Source organism: Mya arenaria, chromosome 6 (genome assembly GCF_026914265.1).
Source record: "Mya arenaria isolate MELC-2E11 chromosome 6, ASM2691426v1".
Lineage (NCBI taxonomy): Eukaryota > Metazoa > Mollusca > Bivalvia > Myida > Myidae > Mya > Mya arenaria.
In genome coordinates, this window is record NC_069127.1 from 75,965,876 (window position 1) to 75,991,144 (window position 25,269).

Here is a 25,269-nt window from a genome sequence, read left to right on the forward strand (position 1 = left end):
GGCATAATGACTGCATACGGAGAAATTGCTGGGATTGGTGCAAATATTTCTGATAACGGTCATTAAACTAAACATTTATTGTAATATGTAGTTAATATGGTAGAAAACAAAACAAGTTGGTATGTAGAGATTCAGTTTTAATTGTCAAGTGAAACTAAAAGCCAAATGTAATAAATATAGGTTTTAATTTACAGTTGCCTTCCACATACTAGTACAAACAGTAAGCACATAATTAATGGGTTTACTATGTTTCAACATAATTATACACTTACAATTAAAACATTCAAGCAATATTATAGCACAACAAGAAAAGCAAACTTCATCCAAAATATGTTTCACAGTTAACAAACTGACTGAATCATTATAATAAAACATGAACATTAATTATCAAAGAAAAATATTCTTCCTGATCTTTTTCTCAATAGCTTAGTAAGATAATTTAATAATGAAATGCAATATACAATGTCATGGTAACAAAAATGATTTTGGTTAAAAACTGTAATCATCACACACCCAATATATGAATATTACTTCATACTAAAGTTCTTATAAATATACAACACCATACACCTGGAGGTGGTCATAAAGGAATATCACCCAAGTATTGATCTGACTGAGCATCGAATAGATTCTACGGATTTCTGATTTTTGTAAATAAATTATGTCCTATTATGAGCAAAATTGCATTTGAGTATATTAAACGCGGTCCTCCTGAAATGTTTTTAAACATATAGTAACAGACCATTTTAGATTTGATTATTTTAAGAAACCAATCCCTTACGCAGTTATCTCCCTTGAATATAGATAACATCTCTGTCAACATGTGGTTCAGCAATATAAGTTTTTTTACACGTATATATGCCAAAGGAAGTAACCGTTGTGTGGAGTTTGTTAAAGTACTGTATGGAATGCCATAAAAATGAAAACCCCAAACCATTTAAAAATAATAAATACTGAAAGATAAAAGACCTAATACCAGTTAAAACAATACAAAGTAAATATGACTAACAAGAGTTTTCAGCTATCAGAATATGTGGCTGTAAAATCCAACATCTGGAATTTAACCCCATGATGTAGATTTACATTTTGACTAAAACTTCTTATACAGGTATGTGAAAAAATGACACTTATGTTAAATCAAATATATAACTCTGTTATTAAAGTTGAAATGTTGATAATCAAAACATTTAACAGTCTTTAAAGACAAATGTGATACAAAAATGAAAATATAACAAGATCTCATTATATCATGACAAAAAATGACAATGATAGCAATTATTGTGAATTAATAGCAAACTGTATTCAATTATTTGCATTACATGCATTGCTGTAGATATGCATACTGGGTCTGATTCTTAGCATCATTGCATGCATGTTAAGTCCCTACACGTTGATTATAATAAAAAGTGATGTTCTAACAATCAGTGCATGATTTGGGGCACCTCCGGTTTAGTAGTCCCTACATCAACAAATAAGGTGTATAACCCCAGCTCAAACAGCCAAATAAAAAAAATTAAGTATGTTATATGATGCTTACAAGGACCGCTTAACTGGATTTTAACTTGTTATATTCAATAATGCAATGGAAACATAACATATTTCTTAAAATCTTAACATTTCTTTCTTAACACAAAATAAATGTAATGATTATCTGGCACACGATGTGCACTGATGGATATTCTTAATACCTGAAATTCAAAAATGTTTGATAAAATTTAACATTACACCTATGGCTATTAATCTGTGGACAAAAACATTTCATAAATGTTGTCAATAGCCTCGGTAATGATAATCCACCAGGACCTGTGCTGGTAAAATCTTTTTCCAGCTTGATGACAATTCAAGAGATGGGGCTAGTTTATTCAAAAGTCTGATTCTGATGACTGATAATAGTAGTGCTTAACGAGTTACAGTGCCGTCTTCATAGTTTCAAAAGCAGTTACCTGCTGAAATGATTGCTTTTTATGGAAATATGTCGGGAATTAATGTAAAAGAAGAAAAATGGTTTGTTGACATTTTCCTAGACCACATGGAACCGTTTCAGCCGGTGGGCGTGACATATATTCCTACCATTTATCATATGCGAAACCAAATCACGCTTCTAATCGGATTTGTTTTATTGAAGACTGCACACATGTAGTACAAATGAGACTTTGCATTGATTGGCCAACTAGTCCTGTTCATTTATTTGCATGCAGGGAAAATAAAAGGTCAACAGTCAAAAAAAATTTAAAAAATCTATTTGCATGCTTAAATGACATACCTTTCATAGTTTTAATGTTAATGCAAACAAACAACGTATACCTCTATCATGTGATTGACCAATGGCAGAAGAGCTGATGAAAAGATATAACATGATAATAACGAAACTTATTGATCCAAATTTGATGCTGATTACTTAATTGGTTTTCCACACATGAATGGCCATAGAGAGTAATGTTGCAGAGCAGGTGATATTCTGGTCAGTGGTGTTTACATGTACACTGGTCAGTGATGTTGTCATGTACACCAGGCAGTGATATTGACATCTACACTGGTCAGTGATGTTGACACTGGTCATTTCTACGGATGCTTTTCAAAATACTTCAGCTTCTCCGTTTGGTCAGGAATAATCTGAATGATAAATGATACATGTATAACCATGCTATTAAGATTGCTGTTAACTCAAAAATATAGAGATTTAATAGCTCAAGTCTAACAAAATAATGTTTTTCCATTTTACTAATGCAATGATGTTGGTTGAAGAATAATGTGTTCTGAACATTAAAATGTCTGCACTTAAGCAGATAAAATCATGATACTTAAATGCAACTTACATGTCAAACCTTTATTTCTTCCAGGGTTTTAGGGTATCTATATAATGACCTACATTTATTACACACTTGAACTAACTGTGCTGTATAATACTTAATTGACGTAATTGCATACATATCTGGCATGCATGATGTGCTGAATTCCCCAAACAAGAATTTTACAAATCAGATGTGTCGCCTGCATGGTGTGCCCATCATTTTTCCAGTTTAAAGTCACTATGACCTTGATCTGTGGTACCAAAATTATTAGGGCTCATCTACTGATTATGACTATGTTCATACCAAGTTTGACGACAACAACAACTCAATAAAATAGGACAACATACCGTGTCTGCCCCTGGTTTCCAGTTGGCGGGGCATACCTCACCATGCGTGTCGGTAAACTGGAATGCCTGGACGAGCCTCAACGTTTCATCCACAGAGCGACCAACAGGGAGATCATTCATTGTTATTTGCCTCAGGATTCCCTTTGTGTCAATGATGAAGAGGCCTCTGATAAAAAAAATGCCAATGAGAGTCTACATTTCAACAATATAGCTTGCTTTATATACCACAATAAACAACAGAAAGATTATCTAAAATGATACTTGTGCCTAAAATGGACAATACCTTCATTCAAAATACACCATATTTGCCTCGATGGAGTTTATGAAATTACACACTAAACTATAAATCGAGTCTGTTAATTTAATACTAGTTAAGCCATGTTTGCGAACCACAGTGTGTGGCCTAGGTCCTCCAGGTAAACGCCGTAAGACTTGGAGATCCTGTGGGTGATGTCTGACAGAAGCGGGTAGCTCATCTTGCCCAGCCCACCACTCGCCCTTGGGGTATTAATCCTGAAATAAGGCAGAGATTTGACATGATGCCATCTAATGCAAATGCTCATCTGTCTTTTAGTCGATCTGGGTACATCATTTGACCATTATTAAAGCCAGAGTTATTGGCCTTTCTAATCATATGTTTCATGTCACTGGTTACATTGGCAGAATGTACAATTATTGTGATAGAATGAATGGATGTATGGGAAAAAAGCTGTTGAAAGTTTGTTGAACCTATTTAACTCATTTAAGAATTGATTATCAAAAAAACCTGTGCACCCAGGAACATATTACTATTTGGTTTCATGAATGTGACCATCTTGAATTATTTGTTTTAAATACAGTAAAACTGTGATCGCTTCAGGACACAGGGGACCCAGCTAAAACCTTGAGTGGTCTGATGTTTTGAATGCCCCAAGATTCCATTTAAGTCTGTTATGAAATGTCCTACAATGTATTTTCAAAGTGTAAAGGAGTCAGTTTTTTCAGCACAGATTATGTATTAGGTTGTGGAAATCGCTTATATGTTCAAAAGCTGTCATATACTAATGTGAAAATGGAGAAGAAGAAACAAAAAATGAATAAATAGCAAAGGGTATTTTTACAAAAAAACAAAAGAATTTGATTAAATTCTGGTCATTAACTTATCACAATTATCTTCTCAAATGCCCTTATCAAGTAATAGTGGTCATGTGTGAACTGTCATGCTATTTTCCCACCTTATCAAGAACCCTGTCATTTCAATTTTTAAAACATGCGAAAATTTTAACACCTGGTAATTGGTTATTTTGGAACATGCTTTCGATAAAATGTGTGAAATTATGACCTCAAGGTAATAATTAGGTTTTGTGCATGATTTGTGTATTTGAGACCAGCAATGGTACTCGACTCCACGACTTATTTAGTTTCCATCCAGCGTCAGTATATATGTATGAAAATAGGAGGAATAATGGTCAGGACTAAGCTTCAACTTTGACTGACTGCCAGTTCTCGAAAGACCGCCTGTTTGAACGACCCCAGTTTCACTGTACCATGATTTTTTAAGCAGCAACAAATTGTTAACATGATAGAAGCAGGGATACAACTGCAAGTAATCAGAGTATTAGTACTGAAAAATTATGTTTAAAAAAAATAATAATAATAAAATAATTAATTATACAAGAGAATCTCTCATTAAAAAAATGTACATGCTGAACATAAGCATGTTCACAAAAAAACCTCATCCTGTAAGGAGCAAGTATTTATCAATACGCTAGCCTACCATGCAAGGTGGGTGTGGGGGGAATCCACAGAGCAGGCCACCACCTCGGTGTTGATTTTCTTGAACTCATCCAGTCTCTCGTTGAAGGCAATTACCTCTGTCGGGCAGATAAATGTACTGAAAAAGCGACAATCATATTGGCTGATATTTGTAATTAGCTGCAAAGAAAGATCAAATACACTTGAAAAATTTTTAATTATTTTTGCACAGTATTTTGGCTGTTGAAACCCTGAATGACGAACTTGAAGCCAAACTCTATATTGGGTAGGTTTTCGCACAAACGCATTGATGTGTTGACTTTTCTTAACATTTTCAGTTCAACACACATTCAATGTATTTCAGTCAAAAACAAGTCATATTGATTTGGAAGTTAACATTTATGAAAATCTATCAAATCCTCTGAGGCAAGTGGAAAAAGTTAAGATCCTCAACAGCCCCTACCAACACATTTGAAACAAAATTATATGCATATAATTTCTATATAAATATATGGCTAAAGACAAAAAGAATAAACTTACAAATCCAAGGGATAAAAGAGAAACACCAGATATTTCCCTTTGTAGTCTTTCAGTTTGATATCCTTTATCTTGCCATTTACAACTGCAGTGCCGTTCCAGTCAGGCGCTGGCTTTGATACTGAAACAGTGTCAAAGTCATAATTGCAACAAAGCAAGTTTTATTCAATTATGCAAAATTAAATATGACATCAACCAATTTAGACTGCACAAATCAGATGGTACACACATCCAGGACATCTTTGAAAACATGTGTTTGTCAACAAAGATGCTTTACTTTGAGAAATTTTATCTTGTTTCAGCAAGTAGATTACAAAAGAAAGGTAAGATACTGAGGAATGCCATCACAACCCACATGAGTGTCTTTTGAGGCCTCTCAGTTTATTATGTTGACCAACATTTCAGATATTTATAAATGGAATCATGCTTAACATCTTAAAATTGTGTTTTGAAAAGGAGTGAGTTCTTTGATAAATTGAAAGTACAGTACGTGTTAAACAGTATTGAAACCGGCTGTTATCTATATAAAAAATACAGGTGGGAGGGGTAAGAACTTACTGATAGCTTGGCTCCATTGTAACGAGTGACCTAAGGATCTCTGACCGGAAGCAGGCCCGCAGGTTTCTTGCGGATAAACTTGTCCACCAAACATTGATTGACACATCTCCTGACACGTGCATATTGCAAACAACGATGCAAAAACGTGAGCAATAATATTCCGCTTGCCGGTGGACGCCATTTTCCACGTCAGCTATGAACAGATGGTACCCGGCATATTGATTATTGAATGTGACCGAAAACCATTACCAGCACAATAAACCCAAAGTAAAAAATGAAGAAAGAAAAAACGGGTAACTTAACCCAAAGCTAATAAAGAAGAAAGAAAACATATTAACCAATTCAGGTCTTTTTATAATTATTATAATTATTATTATTATTATTATTATTTATACAGCGGTCGGTGGAATTACCGAAACCCGAAAACCTTGAAAAACCCCGTAAATTTAATACTTAATTATTCCACCGACAGGTACAGGTATAAACTCCAAAATTGACTTGAAAAGAATGCACAATACAATGTGTGCATGCATGCAGGTACATTGTGAGACAATAATGATGACTTTATGTAGTAAATCTGGTCTTGCTGCCAGCTGGTAGGAGATTGTTATTGATCCCAGAGTAAATACTCCGTTTAAAATAAATACGTTTAAAAAATAATGAAAGGACTATGAGGAAAACTATTTTCCTAATTGTATTACATGTTTGTAATTGTGTTGAATTGGCCAGTCGTTTATACCCAACCTCATGCGTTACATGTACATGTATAATTTCATTAACGCAAATTACATGCATGTTCAAGTTTAAGAATTGAAAACAAATATGCAATTATTGTAATGTATGAAATTAACAGGTTTACTTTCTGCCGCCACCAATATAATAAATATGATTTGATATTAACACGGAACTAACATGGAACACCCTCAATCAGGAGATATCCGGGGTGGTCCTCAGGCGGAAATTGAGTCGACAGTCTATCGATTGTCTCAAAAGATCGGATCAGCCTAAACCCAACACAGCACCACAACGGATGAACTCTAATGAACTGGAGCCAACTTAACATACAGCCAACAGAGATTACCCCGGTACCACAACAACAGCGCCATGGACCTTCCAGGAATGACCTGGACCAATACATTGTGAACATGGATGGCATCACTGACTGCCCATGACCATCCCGGATCAGCTACAGACTGTCCCAGACCAAAACGGACCTCCCAGTGGTGATCCGTATCCAACACAACATGCCGGATGGCCCAGAATCAAAACAGTGCCACGTACAGTACTGTTAAGACCAAACATTACACCCTTGTGCACTAGGAGTGAACTACTAGTGAACAATTTGTGCACTATTGATAAACTAATGTAGTCTGTAGTTTATTTGATAAGCCAGTATTGATTTTTCTGATCCACTGAGATTGGCCTTACTATATTGATTTTATATCACTGATAAGATCTTTTCCTCTACCAGTTCATTTCAAAACTTGTGACAAAATCTTTTAGTATTCACTGATGACTTTATGATGTAAAGCCATTGTACTAGGCTTATAAGACAAGGGGTTTCTATATTTGTCAATTTTATTTTATTGTTGATAAAAAAAGAATATTACATTTCTTAAAATAAATACATTAAGTTTATTTGTAAGCCAATATTTTGAAACAGGAGTGTTATATAATATAATTATGTTACTATTATAACATCTGAACAATTATGACAAGGGGATACATGTACTATATTTTTCAATTTTATTTTATTGTTGATAAAAAAGAATATTACATTTCTTAAAATAAATACAATAAGTTTATTTGAAAGCCAATATTTTGAAACAGGTGTGTTATATAATATACTTGTGTCACTATTGTAACATCTGAACAATTATGACAATTTTTTGTAATTCAGACATTTGATTTAAGTCATTAAGTGATAACAAAATATAAATTCTGAATGCTTTGTATATACAGTTAACAGCACTATTTCTATCATAATATTTACAACACATAATACTGTTTTGCTCCCTTAACAGACGTAAGCTAGAACAGATGAAATGTCAAATTTCTTCCCAACAACTCATCACAAGTACACATTGTTTTTGTCCATAACACGCACACACTCAGCCCACACCTGATGATGTAAATCATTTCTTCGGGCCAGTAACTAAAGAAAAGGGGACCCGTCATTTACTGGTCATATTTGTCAATTTTTAATTCTAATGCAGATGAAATAAAAATAAAACATTTCTTAAATAAATTATTTCTTAGCCAATATTTTAAATTAGAGTGTTATAAATATAATTGTGATACTATTGTAACATCCAAACAATTATGATTTTTTTGGTAATTCTAAATCCTACGTATAAAAGTGAACAGCACTATTATATATTCAAACTGTAAATACAAAATCATTGTATCATTTATGATAAAAAAAAGTAAATGTGATTTAACAAAAGAAAAAATGAATGCGGTTGAAAAAAGATCTTGCCTTAATTAGAATAATTTAAAAATAGTAGCTCAAGCTATTTTTCAGAAATTTTTACGTAACTATATTCACGATTTATTTCATTAACTTTCCATAAATAAACATCTTTAAAGCCTAGTTTTAGCATTTGATACTGAATATATCTATTTATCTTTTTCTATAAAAATAGCACAAAGGGAATTGTCCTACCAAATGGCCAACTAACCAGGCATTTAAATTAATTGAATATCAGCAAAATGATAAAATGCTTATTCATACTTTTGTAATGAGATTACCCATTGTAACAGTGTTAGCCCCAATAGGTCAGAGCCAATAAACAATACACAGGAAGTATCAGGAACCCTACTGTGATAACATTCAAAATGGCAAAAGATGAAATTATCCTATGCATTCAACCATTAACCAGGCATTACAATGAATATTATTTCATATTAAACTTGCTATTTGATGTTAAAATACATGATATGCATGGTAAATATTAAATATCTCCACTCTTAATAATTTGATTAACAAATGATGAAAAGTGTCATTTAAGATGCAGAATAAGATTTACCAAAATTAATAATATTGTTTTAATATTCCAAAAAGGATGAATAAATGTCAAAAACAATGGTTCTTATAAGGGTACCGAATTTAATTTGAAAGAAATGAGCATAAAACACGCTATCTCTACCTTATGAGACTAATGTAGGCTACAGTAGTGTACAGTAAATCTTTTAGCATTCACCAATCATTTAATATTTTTTGCGCTTTCTGCTGTTAAATTCACGGTTACAGTCTTGTTATCAGTAGTTAATATTTTCCATTAATGCCTTATTTAGTAGGTAGTTAATGGTTTATCAGTCAAAATTTATGTTTGTTATTCATGTGTATGTATTGATTTTGAATAAAAGTGTCACTTTAAGAAATAGTATTTTTATTTTATTATGCAGTTGCAACACAAACTAGAACTGTAAGCCAAAGGCTAACGAATACCCCCCAACCCTTCCCTGTCTAGGTTGTTTGCCCTGGCCTTAGTTATGGTATCATTAGAAAGCACAAGGCAATACATTTATTTAGTTTATTTAGAATACCTATTACTGAATCAGGGACTGCCATGGCACTGCAGCAGAGATCACAAAATGGTCACTATAGTATGTTGGTAACAAATTTAAGGCCTGTATGCACCTAACTTCAGGACTTTTGATGGTCTTTTTAAGGACAAAATCAATTAAAGGTCTTTTTAAGGCCATGCAAACATTCTGATTAATACAGGTGCACCAAATCACATATTCAACAGTTCATATCATGGTCATTGACATCTGAAAGTTTGAAAAAGATTTATAGAAAAAATGACCAAGGATTAGGCTAGACAAAGCTGTATAATTTTTGCCTATTTTAACTTATTCAGGGGCCATAATTGGAGACATGATCATGTGATTCCAACCACAATCACAGGGGCAAATGTTCTCACCATGGCTAAAAGTTTGAAAAAGATTCATTCAAAAATGACGAAGGAGTAGGACGAACAAAACTAATTTTACCCAATTTAACTCATTAAGGGGCCACAACTCCACTCAGGATCATGTGACTCCCACCAAATTCATGGAGGCAAAGGTTTACATCATGGCCATTAATATTTGAAAGTTTGAAAAAGATTTGCTCAATAGCTTCAAAGAAGAATCCTGGACAAAGCTAATTTTGCCCAATTTAACTCATTAAGGGGCCACAACTCCACTCAGGATCATGCGACTCTGACCAAATCCACGGAGGCACAGGTTTACATCATGGTCATTAATATTTGAAAGTTTGAAAAAGATTTGTTCAATAACGACAAAGATGAATCCCGGACAAAAAAAAAACCGGACGGACAGACAGACGGACAGACGGACAACCCGATTCCAGTATACCCCCCCCCCCAAACTTTGTTTTGGGGGGTATAAATATAATAAAAATTAACTATTTTCCATCTTTTATTAAAACATATTTGTTTGCATCTCTTCTCTAAAACAAAATTCGTAAAAAATATATTGAGTTTCCTTCAAAGGCCTAGTTTTAGGAATGGTTGTCATGTTAATTGTCTGCTGTGTATCCCTTGTTTATTGCACTAGTGTCATTGCAGGGGCCAATTTCCTGTGTATTTGTTTATTGGCTTGGGGCCATTTAGAGTTGACAACATTTAGAGTAGAAAATAGCATTAGCTCATTAGCATTAATACACAACCCTTCTTGCATAAACATATATGCATAGCAAATGTATTAATTTGACTGATTGGGAGTAAATAATAAACAAAAAAAGTAAAAAGGGTTTTATTCCATTTAAGTTGTAAAATATAAATAATTTTAATGGGATATTATAAATAATACTACTCATATTCTTATTCTAAAGCATTTGATAGTTAGCAGGAGGCAATAAAGATAAAAATTAATAATATTTAATGGTGTACTTATTTGATGATGATTGCTGTCACCTTAAATCCGAACACATTTGTTAAACAAGAATAAACATAAAATTGAAAGTTTCAGAAGAGTTGGAAGAAAATCTTTGTTAATATATCCTTTGAATGAATCAACAATGGCACAACAATTTCACAGTTTGAGCTTGGAACAATATATAAGGCGTGAACTTTGATAATTAACTATTACAAATAACGAACAACGTGTAATTATCACCTTGTGAAACTTTAAAGAAAGGCTCATGAACTCCTTTGAATGTTATGTCATAAAAGTATTTGAAGATGAAACCCTTTTATTTAGAACCAAAGTTATATATTTAAAGCTATCAATTAATATGAAAATAATGCAATGCATATTTATAAAGAAAACAAAAACATTTAAATGTCTAAATGTTTGACAAATTAACTTTATTTTATAAAACAAAATCAATCATATAATTCTATATTGTTAAAATGAAAGGTCAAAATTTATTATAATTATTCTATAAAATAGTTTACATTAAAACATCTGATGAAACTAAACACATCATTCTAAGTTTCACTGTAAAGTTAGCATTTATTATAGACTGAAGAAGCCTTATCTGGTCAGCCCCTTGTCTCCATTTAGTCTTTCCCTTGTCTTACCCTAGTGCACTACGAAGTGCACTACGAAGTGAACTGATAGTGAACACGATGTGCACTTACTGTCAAGTTTGGTCTTAACAGTACTGTACTTCCTACGGGCCTTCCCGGAGGCAACACGGACATTCCTGGACTACCCCGGATTGAACAATCCTCCCAGATTATCCCGGACGGCCTCAGGGATCAACATGGCAGTATTTAACAGTTTAAAATTCACGGCTAAGTTTGGATCCCGGACTATCTTTGATTAGCCCCGATCCAACATGGATCTGATCCAGGATCAGCCAAATTTTAGTCCGAGATAATCTGGGAGGTCGCTGGGCCGGGTTTTTTGACTTTTACCTCTATTACAAATCTAGGGACAAATCATTGGCCAATTGACTTAGGGAGCCTAAAAGGTCACCACCTGTTTTGAAGACGCAAGTGTGCCCTCCTGAAATCAAATGTCCCTTGGAAAAATTGGTTTTGTTCTATGTGATAGTAAGGGCTTTTATAAACCTGTTAACAAAGAATTTTACTAACAGTTTGGTGTAGATTGTCTTTTAAATACTTGAGTTTAAATGATTAAATACGTATGTAAAAAGCTGGTTTAAGCATTAAAAATTTAATGAGTAGAATACTAATTATATGGATGAAATCCTTTAAGTACAAATCATGTGTACACAGCACCAAAAAGGCGGCACATACAATTCCGGGAAATTTAGATAATGATAGTAAAGAGTTAAAAGAGTGAAGTGTCTGTTTATTATAGTGTCACCATATAATACTGTCACGAAATTTCATAAGTGCAGCGGACTGGCCCTTAATTGAGAGGATTTAGGGTCGGTCCGCTGGACCTATGCAACACCTTAATTGTTAAACATCTTTACTAACTCCTAATCATATCCTATATTCATTAAAGAACAAGTTTAAGCCGTCTTTAAGCCCCCCCCCCCCCCTCCCCCTCCAAAGAAAAGTGTGTAGTGCACAATTTCTGTTTATTGATCTCTATCTTAATTGCCTTGTGTCTGAGTGTCCGGCACGAAAAGGACAATACATCTGGTCTTTAAGTTGTTGTTGTTGTTGTTGTTTGCAAATGATAATATTATTATTATTAAAATTCCTTTGAATAATAGTAAGAGTAATGTTATATATAATATACCATTAATATGATTTAACCAGGATGCTTCACAATTTAAATATAACAACGGTGATCATGTGATCATGTATTTGAAATGGATTTAAATATATATGTTATATAACTATTTAAAAACGTATCCCTCTTATTTGTTTAATATTTAATTCCAATCCGTTTAATTAATAAAAACATTAGCTATGCATATTGCTTGTATGCCGCGATGATGATGTAGCTAAATGGCCGAACGCTTACTTTTACTCCGGTTGCCTTCATTATCCGTATGTGTTACGAAAAAAATAAATCATGTCACCCTTTTGCAACCTTTGGTTTCCGGTAAGAAACCCTGATTTCATTTTCTAATGAAAATCTAAAGAATCTGTCCACAAATATATTTTTATCAAAATGAAAACAAAAAATAACTGCAGCAATTAATGTAAATCAATAAAGCTTACTTTTTTACTCGAATATCAGCATGCGTCTTACAAAACCGCATTCATGTCACCTTCTCCATGCTTAGGTTTTCGCTTAGAAGCACTAAATCTGAATTGATTAACATCATGTGTAACACGTCGCATGTAAAGGATGAAATGGACGTTTGTTGCTATCGTGACTGGAGTTTATATTTCATCAATTGTAGTTCTCGTGCTGTACTTCCCCAGCAAAGATGACGTTGACGCCGCCGACATTTTACGTTTCTGTGATCGGAGGATGCAGATTTTGCGTCGACAGATGGAATCAAAAGTCAACAAAACAATATCTCAACCTCTACGTGTGAACAGCTCCAACACCAAGAGTGATGATTTCGAGCAACTTGGACCGGGTAAGTTACATTTATAATTTATAAGTACGACCTTTTTTTATAATATTTGTCATGATTATAACACTTTTAAAGTTTATAAAATTCGGCGCATTTAGAGTTATCAGACTTGTATGATGGTGATTTAAAACAAACGGTATGTTAGGAGACTGGGGATTAGACACAGCTTGCTCACTTTTCTTCTGGCCCTAGAAATCAATCAAATCCAGGAAAACTCATTCAAAATGCATCTAAAAGCTATTTAATATACTCATTGTGCATCGCAACATAGATTACAAAAAGTTATTATTTTTTATTTATCTGAGGCAAAATGTATCAATTTTGATTGAAACATCATTTCTTTAGACTGCTGGAGTAGTTGTTTACTTTACGAGGAACGAATATGCGAACGAACTTCCAGAGCGAAGTTAAAGCCAATTATAAAACATACAGGTAACACACTTGCTTTTTTATAAAACTGCATAAACCTGTCCTTTAGTCGCTTTTCCCTCCAGGAGCGTACGGAGCAGCAACGAACCTTGACTGGGACAGGATGTCACCAGAAGACGTGCAGGAGCGGACGCGGCTGCTCTGGAAGTACGACTACGATGCCTTCATCAGCGACATGGTATCTGTCCACCGACAGCTGCCCGACATCCGGCCACAAGTGTAAATTTTTGGTATTTCGTTCCTTAAAGCAAAATACAGATCCTTTGAAACCATACACGCGTGTAACAACATAAACACGTAAATGCTGATTTATTGTCTAATCTTGTAACATTATTGGCTTTAAAAGGCTTGAAAATACATGTACTTAAGGGGTTGAGCACAAAAGCTATGGAATTGTGCTGCACCTAGGCCTTGTCCGTTTTTGGTAGCACCCTTCTGCCCTCATGGAGACCAGCAAACGCAAGAAATTAAATGCGTAAGACTGTAAAATATAAATGTCGTTTTCATTAAAATTATGATCAGATTATAAATACATACACATAAAAAAGTTACATTTTTGGCAGTTGAAATGTATTACTAGTATCAATGTTATTTGTGTTTGATTATATGCAGATGTCGTTCTCGGACGTACGGCCCGCTCCCAACTGCCAGTATCATAATCCCATTCCGGGACGAGCGATTGTCCGTACTTCTCCGTACAGTTTACAGCGTTTTGAGAAAAACGCCCGCCCAACTTTTCACTGAGATCATTTTGATAGACGACGGCTCTACAACCAGTGAGTGTTTGTTCTTTATTTGTGTTCATTGCTTCAGTTATACTTAGTTGTTAAAGCAATAATAAAAAGGAACGTGAACAAAACTAGTTGTATCAAAATGGTACATTATAGAAACAACGATGTGTATGATGGACAATGACCGCTCTCCGCTCCTCTCCCTTATTTGTGTATCGGGCGCTAGCGCGTTCAACGTATTAATCCCAAAAACCAACATCCGCCGGATGTGATATCGAGGCAGAGAAGACAAGAAATGCTTATCTACAATAGTTCGATAACGCAATCATGAATATGACATATATGCTCCATGTGACACCGTGTCCAATCATTACGAGGTGGATCCGCACCATACAGCGTTATAATAGTTTGTTCTAAAAAATCACCTTCAAAGACAATTTGAGGTGTTTAGTATACCATACAATATCAAAATACGCTACATGTAACAGATTTTTTACGGACAGAAGTAGTTTTGCAATTCTTAGTCGTGGTTTTTCGATGTGGTTTGTTTTTGACTTTTAAATCTCGTGGATCATGCTTTCCATGTAAAATGTCGTGTGTTTTCCCGAACGATTGGGGAAATGGCGAAATTGTAGGGAAAACCAAATACATACATAGAATCAGTATTAACAGGTAGTCATCTTGCGCATATCCATGTTGAAAAATCAATTTCTCGATTACTTTTACGAAATTCCTTACCTCTGGTCGTGTTCACCACCGCGATCAAGCGCTATCTCACCACTGGCCAACGTTACCGCCACCACTTCACCTCGTAACGGTTGGGGACGGTGTTTGCGCTCATTATAAACCTCAAATCTTACCAGACGAGTTGAAGACGCGACTCGACACGCACCTGCGCCTGCTACCGAAAGTCCGAGTTATCCGGATGAGGGAGTCGGTGGGGTTGATGGTGGCACGCCAGGCAGGGATTGATAGCGCCCGGGCAGACTATTTCGTCTGTATGGATTGCCACGTGGAGCCAGTCACAGGTGGGCAGTGTCATTTTGTTGAATGTTGCACATGGAAATTGATAATCCTTCCCATATACTTTTAAAAGTTCAATAGATATGTCGACTTACTAACGACTTCTTTTTCATTTTCTGTCGCCCCTTCCTTGCATGAATATGTTTTATAACGATATTCTTTTGATAATACATATACAAGTATATAAATATTTCCGTGGTCATAATTAAACTAGATCGAAGTCGCGCAACTTGATATGGAAATGTGTGTGTATTTTGTCTCAAAAACAAAATAAAGTAATTGAACGATTTAATATCGTTTCTTTCTTTGTGTTAAATAGGCTGGCTGGAGCCCCTTCTCCAGCGACTTGTAGAGAACCCAAAGGCTTGTCTACAGTCCAACGTCGGCATAATCCGGCGGGACAACTTCGCCACGGAATTCAAGTGGAAGCAGACGACATTTCCAATGTTCCTTTTCATGCTGGACGAAATTCACGAGCCCTACCGGAAGGAATTTCTTGAAGGCAGAAATACATCGGAACCCATTCCGTACGTATGCTTTGCCACCGGCTTTTTCTTTTATTAAAAACAGTATATACAGCCAGAACATAATTGTTTTTAAATCATGTACACTATTTGAACATGTTGACAATGTTTAGCAAGCCATATTCACAAATTGTACCTTTCATTAGAGCTGCAATCGAACACATTCACATAATCGACTCGTATATATTTGGATAAAACTATTTCAATATCAAAACGGGATATTAAGATATTTCGGCAAAAATTACTGTACAAAAGTTTGTTTTTTAATTTATATCTTAAAATTATTTTGAAATCGCAGATGAATACTGGAAAATTTAACAACTTTGCTGACAGGAGAAAATCTGGACAGCCATTGCCAACCATAATACTGAGTGTATATGTATCATGATTTATTTAGAATGGGCTCTAAATAGAACCTAAGACTAAGGGCGTTTTTGTTGATACCAAACCAGTTTCAGTTTTGGTGTCAATGGTTTCAGCAATTTCGAACTCGGTTTTGATAGTTTGGCTTGAAGTAACAAATGCATGGTTTTGTGTACAGTTTAAACAACATGGCGGGGCTACTGCATGTAGCCATTATTTCTAATTATAAATATAGTCTTTGTCATTTAGCTCATTTGCCCATTGTAAGGCATTGTTATCAAAAGGATTGAGTTTCAACAAACGTGGTTGATCCCTTTCCGCCATGTTGGTTTCAAAATAAACTAGTTTTCGGATGGAACAAACCGATGAAACCTCCTCCGGTAGGGGTTTCGATAGTTTCGAAAACCGGTTACGGTTTTCGTTGAAAAAACGATAAAACTGGTTTTGGTTTTATTTGAAACTGTAACAACAAATGCACAGTTCGTGAAACCGATATAAAACCGAAACCAGTTTATAACCAACAGTTAAAATAGTTATACTAAAATAGTTTTATCGTTCCATACCAGTCCAATCAATAGCATCATGGTTCAGCTAAGTCCTTTTCTTTAAAAATGCGCAGAATGTTTTTAAAGATACTTTTAGTCTTAACTGTTTTTGCATATATGTTTTGTTTTAATTTGTTTACTGCCAGTCTAGGTATGGTTCAAGGGATGGTGATAGCGATGAAGAAGTCGTGGTTCCAGACGCTGGGAGGCTTCGATCCGGGCATGAAGGTGTGGGGCGGTGAGCAGGTCGAACTGTCGGTCAAGGTCAGGGCTGTGATAAATCATGATAAATTAAATTTCAAAATGCATTCTCATTTTAAAGAATCTATTACCAACGTGTGTATTCCTCCGAAAATCGGAAAACGGTAATGGCACTACCCCACCGTGCAATACACAACTTTAAACGTACAATTATTTGAGGACCATAAAACTGCAAAGGTATGATGGCCGTGAAAGGAATATGAACTATTGTTTTGGCGGTCATTAGGTAAAAAAGGTCAAGGTCTACAATCTCATGTCCACAAAACAACCTGAAAACTGTTTCACCTAGGACCATGGTACTTTACTGATGGGTTTACCCTGATCATTACATGGCCCTTATTTATTTTTTATTTTTGTTTTGTTTTGGGTGGCGTCAAGGCCGCGGTAAAAAGTCTAAAAAGTGAAATCTTTGTTCGCCCAATAACTAAAGAACGGTTTGATTTAGGGCCATGATACTTTAGTAAAAGGATGACATCGGCCAGTAGATGAACCTATTGCTTTAAGGTCAAAGGTCATGGTCATGGTCATATAACGGTCTTATGAAAACTTTGTCTGCACAGTAACTTGAGAGCGGTTTCGCCATAGTCCATGAACTTGTTGTGGAAATTAGTAAAAAGCGTATATTTTGTAAAAAAAAAAAGACAGCTAACATTATCTAAATTTAGATAGACATTCATTTTTTTTATGTAATTCTAATTTACGAATATATCATTGACAGTGTCTGAAAATGCATTCTGGTCGAAGTAGCTATATCCGTAATAAAAATGTTTAAAACTCATGTTTGACCTTTGATCTGCACTTTTTGAGCTTTGACCTTCAAGAACATAAACTAAAATGATTTATTTGTTTTGTGTTTTGGGTACAAAGAGAGAAAACAAAGCAAACGTTAATATTTGCCTATAAAAAGGGCAAGTGAATGTGTTTGACTTTTCACCTACATTAAAGGGCCCCTGTATAGGTTGCCAGCTGGTATGCTATATGATACCGAACTGTGTAGTCGTATTTTATGGTCTTGGGAGGCCGACTGCCAGCTGGTATGCTATATGATACCGAACTGTGTAGTCGTATTTTATGGTCTTCGGAGGCCGACTGCCAGCTGGTATGCTATATGATACCGAACTGTGTAGTCGTATTTTATGGTCTTCGGAGGCCGACTGCCAGCTGGTATGCTATATGATACCGAACTGTGTAGTCGTATTTTATGGTCTTCGGAGGCCGACTGCCAGCTGGTATGCTATATGATACCGAACTGTGTAGTCGTATTTTATGGTCTTCGGAGGTCGACTGCCAGCTGGTATGCTATATGATACCGAACTGTGTAGTCGTATTTTATGGTCTTCGGAGGCCGACTGCCAGCTGGTATGCTATATGATACCGAACTGTGTAGTCGTATTTTATGGTCTTGGGAGGCCGACTGCCAGCTGGTATGCTATATGATACCGAACTGTGTAGTCGTATTTTATGGTCTTCGGAGGCCGACTGCCAGCTGGTATGATATATGATACCGAACTGTGTAGTCGTATTTTATGGTCTTCGGAGGCCGACTGCCAGCTGGTATGCTACATGATACCGATCTGTGTAGTCGTATTTTATGGTCTTCGGAGGCCGACTGCCAGCTGGTATGCTACATGATACCGAACTGTGTAGTCGTATTTTATGGTCTTCGGAGGCCGACTGCCAGCTGGTATGCTATATGATACCGAACTGTGTAGTCGTATTTTATGGTCTTCGGAGGCCGACTGCCAGCTGGTATGCTATATGATACCGAACTGTGTAGTCGTTTTTTATGGTCTTGGGAGGCCGACTATTTAAGTGTTCATTTACTTGTATAATCGCAATCGCTTGGTGGACTGATCAGTATTTCATTTGTTTTGTCACTAGAAAAAGTGGCTGCACATTCTTCAGGCATGTCCAGCGGTGGTCATTTGTCATGGAGCCCACTTGATTGATTTATATGAAAAGAATACCGGACCTTCGTTTCCGTGCTATATACCACTTAATAACGCTTGCTAAAATCTATAGGGTGTTTCACGACCAATAATAAGGGTGCATAGTATCAGTATGCTGACGCAGGATCATTTATTATTGCAGATGCAGTTATGTTTCTTTGATTTAGAATTAGAATATAAGACCCTGTACACTATATGTCAAAACAACAGGCAATAACTAATTTGTGTTTAACTTTCTTGATAATCCGTACGGATATTTATCAGTTCACTACCTAGCTTTATGTTGCTGCAGTAATCTTTCTCAATTAGTAATACTATTCCGACTTCCTAATACGTCCGGAAGCATACATCGTTTCCAACTACAGTCTTGATTATTTATTTCAAACACAGAGCATGCAAATGTCAGATTCAGTTTGACAATAAATACTCAACGGACGAATTATAATAGTGCAAACTAGCCAAACCCGTGCCCTTACTTGTTAAAGATGTATCCACTTTTATGTATGGAACCGCGGGCGTGGTGAATATGGTTCCGTGTTCGTGGATGGCTCAGCTGTTTAAACATGCAACCATCTCTGACTCGTACGTATCATATGTCGATGTGTAGTTGAGGACGTGTGGGGCTTGGTTAATATGGAGCCCTGGGCGTGGATGGCTCAACTGTTTAAACATGCAACCATCTCTGACTCGTACGTATCATGTGTCGATGTGTAGTTGAGGACGTGTGGGGCTTGGTTAGTATGGAGCCCTGGGCGTGGATGGCTCAACTGTTCAATTATGCAACCTTCACGGTGACTCGTACATATCATGTTTCCGCTTGCAGGTGTGGACGTGTGGGGGCGTGGTCGAAATGGTTCCCTGCTCGTGGGTGGCTCACCTTTTCAAACAGCGGATTATCTGGGACGTGGGAGTGTCTCGCCTCACCAACGTGCTCCGTGTGGCCGAGGTCTGGCTTGATCAATACAAAGACGTACTGCAGGAGTATTGGCCAAATTTGACCAAACAGGTACATTGCATAATATCAAGTAACGATTCAAATAGTTCAGTGTCATTGTCTGCGAACAAGATTGCAATACCAAAAAGTCATAACACACAATAATGAAATTGCCGTCGGTTTTTATATAGGAGTGTTGAACGCCATTGCTCCTATACCGTGGTCTTGTATTTGTATACGTATGACCGTTTGCTATCATGTTTATTTCATGTTTGTGTCGTCTTTGTCCTTAAGCCATGTCGTATTGGAAACTTTAGTACCGTTACCTGCATTAACACTGGCCTGGAGCTTGCATTCATTAATGATCTAATGATATTGCCACTTTAAGACACAGATAGATGTGGGCCCTGACCTGGCTAAACGGAAACTGATACGGCGAAAGCTGCACTGTAAACCTTTCCAGTACTACGTGGACACTGTTCAAGTATTTGGTCATATCCACTTTCCTGTGGACAACATTAAACATGGATGGGTAGGTGACATCTAGATGGTATTGCATATGTGTTTTTTTTTTAGTTTCTAGTAGTTTAACGTTAAAATGGCCACCTAAAAAAGAAACAATTCTATAATTGTATTTCCATTCTCAGTCGTTTGGTTTTAGCACTTATTCGTGGGCCATTAACAAGGGCAGTAATGTCAGGTGCGCCCATGCTTCCCGGTTCATTGTTTTGAGTGGAAAATGTCTTCGATCGGTGAGTATTACCACTGTTTTCTTTATGTTTCTAAAAATGTACAGAGTGAACCAGCAAGCATTTTGGTAAATGAGCCGATTTAACTCCAAAATTGGCTGTCTGCATTCGGAAAACAATAGCAATTCTGTTATTGTCCAAAACAAAGCATCGGGTGGGGTTTGTACGCAAGAGAACGGTATTAAATAGTTGTTTTGAAGCAAACAATGCATTGAGTGAGTCGGGAAGCCTAGTAAGAACGTGCATTGTTTTCATGAGATATTTTAATACAGACATTGTTTTGATCTAAAACAAGTGTCTTCGAAAACGAGCAATTGCTCTTCATTCGGTGCACAAGGTCGTTTCTAAAAATTATCGTTGAAACATAAAGAAAACAGTGGTAATACTCACCGAATCGAGGACGTTTTCCACTCAAAACAATGAACCGGGAAGCATGGACGCACCAGACATTACTTCCCTTGATTAACGGTCGAGGATTTATCCAAAACTTCTGCAGCTTTAGTTCATATACCCGCCAGCTGATAGTTGAAAACTGATGACTGAAAAATGCAATTGTATAGTAAAATATACCGACACACAGCTTTGATTACGGTATTTAGCATGGCTATTGTTTTCGCAATAGATAAGCAAAAAAGCAATACAATGCATGGTAAAAAAACGGCACCCTATTGAATTCCTTCCTAATACTTTGAATCATATCAACTTTCAAGGCAAATCATACTCCACAGTGCAATCACTAGAGCAACAATGCGATCCTTTTTTATATACATATTTCCTTCGTAAGTTTTGATATGTGTCGGAGTAAGTACTTTTCATCACAGTTCCATTTTCATGCCCCAGATTATTATTCTGAACTCTGTAGTTTAAATGCTAGCAGATCTCAAATTACGCACACTTCAGATTCGGGAGAAAGCTTCTGGCACCACATGTTGCACACGATGAAAACGGAAACGTTGCAACCTGTAGTTAAAGTTTTCTAACACGGTACCACATTCGCCAAATTTGACCATTTTCTGTATATCGCTGTGCCGTTTGCTCACGGACGACACTATCTTTTAAATTCTTTATTGGCATCTGAGTGTACAGTCAACTCATGTCAATATCTAAGTGTTCATAGAATTCACAACACAGGATCACTAAAAAGCAGCCCATTCCCTCTCGAGCAGATGTATTAAAATTCGTCCAATAAATAATTTTTAATTGTTAAAGATGCACTATTACTCCCAAATAAGATTTAACACATTTAATATAGTTGTTTTAATAAACCAAAAAGGATGAAAAATGTCGAAAACAATGGCTCTTATTAAGGATACCGAGTTCAGTTTATAAGAAATGTGCAGAAAACACGGTATTGCTACCTTATGAGACCATAGTAAATCGCAGTAAATCTTTTAGCATTCACCAATCATTTAATATTTTTGCGTTTTCAGCTATTAAATACACAGTTATAATATTGTTATTAGTAATTAATAATTTTTATAAATGCATTATTTAGTAAATAGTTGAGTGTGTATCACTCAAAATCTATGTTTGTTATACATGTGTATGTATTGATTTTGAATAAGAGTGTCACTTTAAGTTTATTTCTTCTAGACTTAGAAAGTACAACTTAATATATGTAAGTGTTAAAATCTGACGTTCTACCGAAAATGGAATTAGCTAAAAATAAAGCACTAATTTATTCGGTGTTCGAGTCGACGGGTATTTCCAGCCACTCGCTCTGTAAGATGGGTGTCTACGAAGGGAATTTGTGTGATAACGTGATTTACTATTATTTCAATGGATAGATTTACTTTTTTGAAAAAAAAGTAGACACTACATTGGCTCAAGTTCTTTCTTGTCAGAGAATAAAGTTTGTTGACGTTCGTAATATAAATATTATTTCGGTTTGTTTTCATATCTGTTCACCGTGTCGAATGTTTTAGCTCCAATGACGGGGGCTAATTTTTGTTTTGATAATGATCAACACCATTTGTAACCAAGAAATAACATTAGATCATCTTGGAGTTAGAATAATTCTGCCCATGGTTTATATTTATCGATAATATCAAGCTGAACATTTAATAGAGTCTAGCATTCATTGTTAGGTATATCTTTTCACACACATACACGTACGTGTGGGCATTCTTTATTATTGATACATTCACATGGAAAATTGTTCAGAATTCAATAAACAAGATGAGATTTCGGTCGCTTTTCAAAATCTCTTAAGTTGAGGTGCATTTAGTTACCACATTTTAGCCTAACATGTTATAATCATAGGGAACTACTTTTATGCGCAGTCACTCATAATCGCTTTTGTGTTAATCCGATCATGTCATTGTTCAGTTTGGTTTCGTCCCGTCCAGACGTCCAGTATTTTACTTGAAAAACAAACCACGATGTCATCACGGTGAATAAATATAAAAACAGCACCCAATACTATTAATAATCCGCTAAAAAGAACCCAAGCAATTTAAAAAAAGTAGGTACTTTCTCTTTTATTTTCGGAAAAAGTAAATGTATCCAACTGAAATCCTTTTAAATATCTTTAACACACAATTTCGCGACTATCTTCGCCATCGGCGCCACTTCCTGCGGCCTAAATTTTCTGTAGAACCCCAACAGTGAACAAAGACATATTTTGTTAAGGAACTACCAGTACTATATTTTTAAATAGAAATCAACTATTCTGATTTTATATAGTTGTTGTATTTCAGCTGATAAACAACGGAACAGGGAAATGTTTAGTCTTGAAAGAAGATGTCCTCGCCCTGGGCGACTGCAGCATGTATACAGCTTTATACCAGGTAAAACGATTTGAACAGTAACTCGGGTTAAGAAAATCACAATTTAGGAAGTCCTCTCTTAATGGACATCGCTTGTAATGGTTATTTATCTAAGAGAAGTCACAGAGCAGTTTTCTTGATATGGTTACATATTATTTAACGCTGTGGTCTTTTTTTCAGTTTTTCGAGTACACGTCCGAGCAGCACCTTCGGCACAGAGGGTTGTGTGTCTGTTCCAACCCCAACGGGAAATCCTCTCTCACACTCGCCAAGTGTTTCAGTGTGGCGTCGAATATTTCAACTTGGAACTATACGGTGAAGTAACATGGCATGACTACTGGTCCCTCGGAGTCATTTAATTCTTGTTGAAAATACATGTATAATACCACTTTAGCCTATGCGTGGTTTTGGAAGGGGTGTTGCCATCTTGGCATTTACCATTAAAGTCAATTATATCATTTTCATTGAACTTTGGATGAATCTTTTTTGTAAATTCAATGTAACGAGGCTAAAATGAAGTGTTGACATTATGCATCTGGCTCCAATTTATCGAAACTTCTTAAGCTTAACAGGCTTAAGTCGCTTATTTCAATTAGTCAAATTACATACTGAAAATGGATTTTGATACATAAAAAATGGTTTATTCTGATAATCATACAGATTATTCCTGCATAATTTCTAAAAATTCTTGAAAAAGTAAATATAACACATTTTATAGAACAACAAAAATAGTGAGATTAGCTTAATCCTGTTATAAGGGACTTAAGAAGTTGCGAGAAATTGGGGACTGGTATTTACACATACAATGCAATTATACATGATTCTTGATACTATCAACCTTTCATGAACTCTGATTCATGGATTTATTTTAGCGTGTTATTATTACTGTTTTGTTATTAATGTTTTTATTGATGATAACATTATTTGGCGGACTTTACAGGATGGCTATATGAAGCACGTGTCCACAGGTAAATGTTTGACGGTGACACGTGAGGCACATAACTTCGTGCTAGAACCGTGCCTTCCGGGGGAACCAAGTCAACTCTGGGGATGGAAGCTGTGGAACACATAAGTGATTGACCATGCGTTGAACCACGCAGTATTGTTTCATACTTTTATTGTATTTAAGTAAAATCTCAAAAAGACAAACCTTCAATGCGCTCACTTCAATAGCCTTACGTTGACGATAGTTTTCCACCATTTTCACGAATTAGGTGATCTCATAGAAATTCCTTCTTCAATCATATTGATATCCCATTCATCTGGTATTTGGACTGCAGTTTTGGCCAATCGAGCTATCCAAATCGAGCGATTTGGTCCCTAGGGTGATCTTTTGGTTTGAAAATTATAAAAATGTGTTCTTGTACTGATGCGCAGACTAAACAAATAGTCCACTTTTGTTCGTTTATTTTTACACATAAGATTTTTCATACAACTCTTATGATTTAAGTTTTGAAGATTCGCATATTTAGGATTGAGAAGTAAGTGCGGATACGAGCTCAGACCGCGAAGATTTTAATAAAACACCTGCATACCTGGCATGCATGTGCACACAAATAG

The 25,269-nt window shown here is 35.7% G+C and overlaps 1 protein-coding gene and 1 pseudogene across 1 annotated transcript; one reads left to right on the forward strand and one right to left on the reverse strand.

Annotated features, from left to right (window-relative positions):
* Nucleotides 1–122: 122 nt before the first annotated feature.
* Nucleotides 123–6,186, reverse strand: LOC128238818 (peroxiredoxin-like; annotated as a pseudogene).
* Nucleotides 6,187–13,147: 6,961 nt separating this feature from the next.
* Nucleotides 13,148–24,941, forward strand: LOC128236468 (polypeptide N-acetylgalactosaminyltransferase 6-like). The gene is made up of 11 exons (XM_052951339.1): nt 13,148–13,436; nt 13,928–14,081; nt 14,475–14,638; nt 15,457–15,621; nt 15,936–16,143; nt 17,195–17,312; nt 20,082–20,264; nt 20,581–20,724; nt 23,641–23,730; nt 23,890–24,024; nt 24,650–24,941. The coding sequence occupies exons 1-11, from the start codon at nt 13,199–13,201 to the stop codon at nt 24,779–24,781; spliced, it is 1,731 nt and encodes a 576-aa protein (XP_052807299.1). The 5' UTR covers nt 13,148–13,198; the 3' UTR covers nt 24,782–24,941.
* Nucleotides 24,942–25,269: the final 328 nt, after the last annotated feature.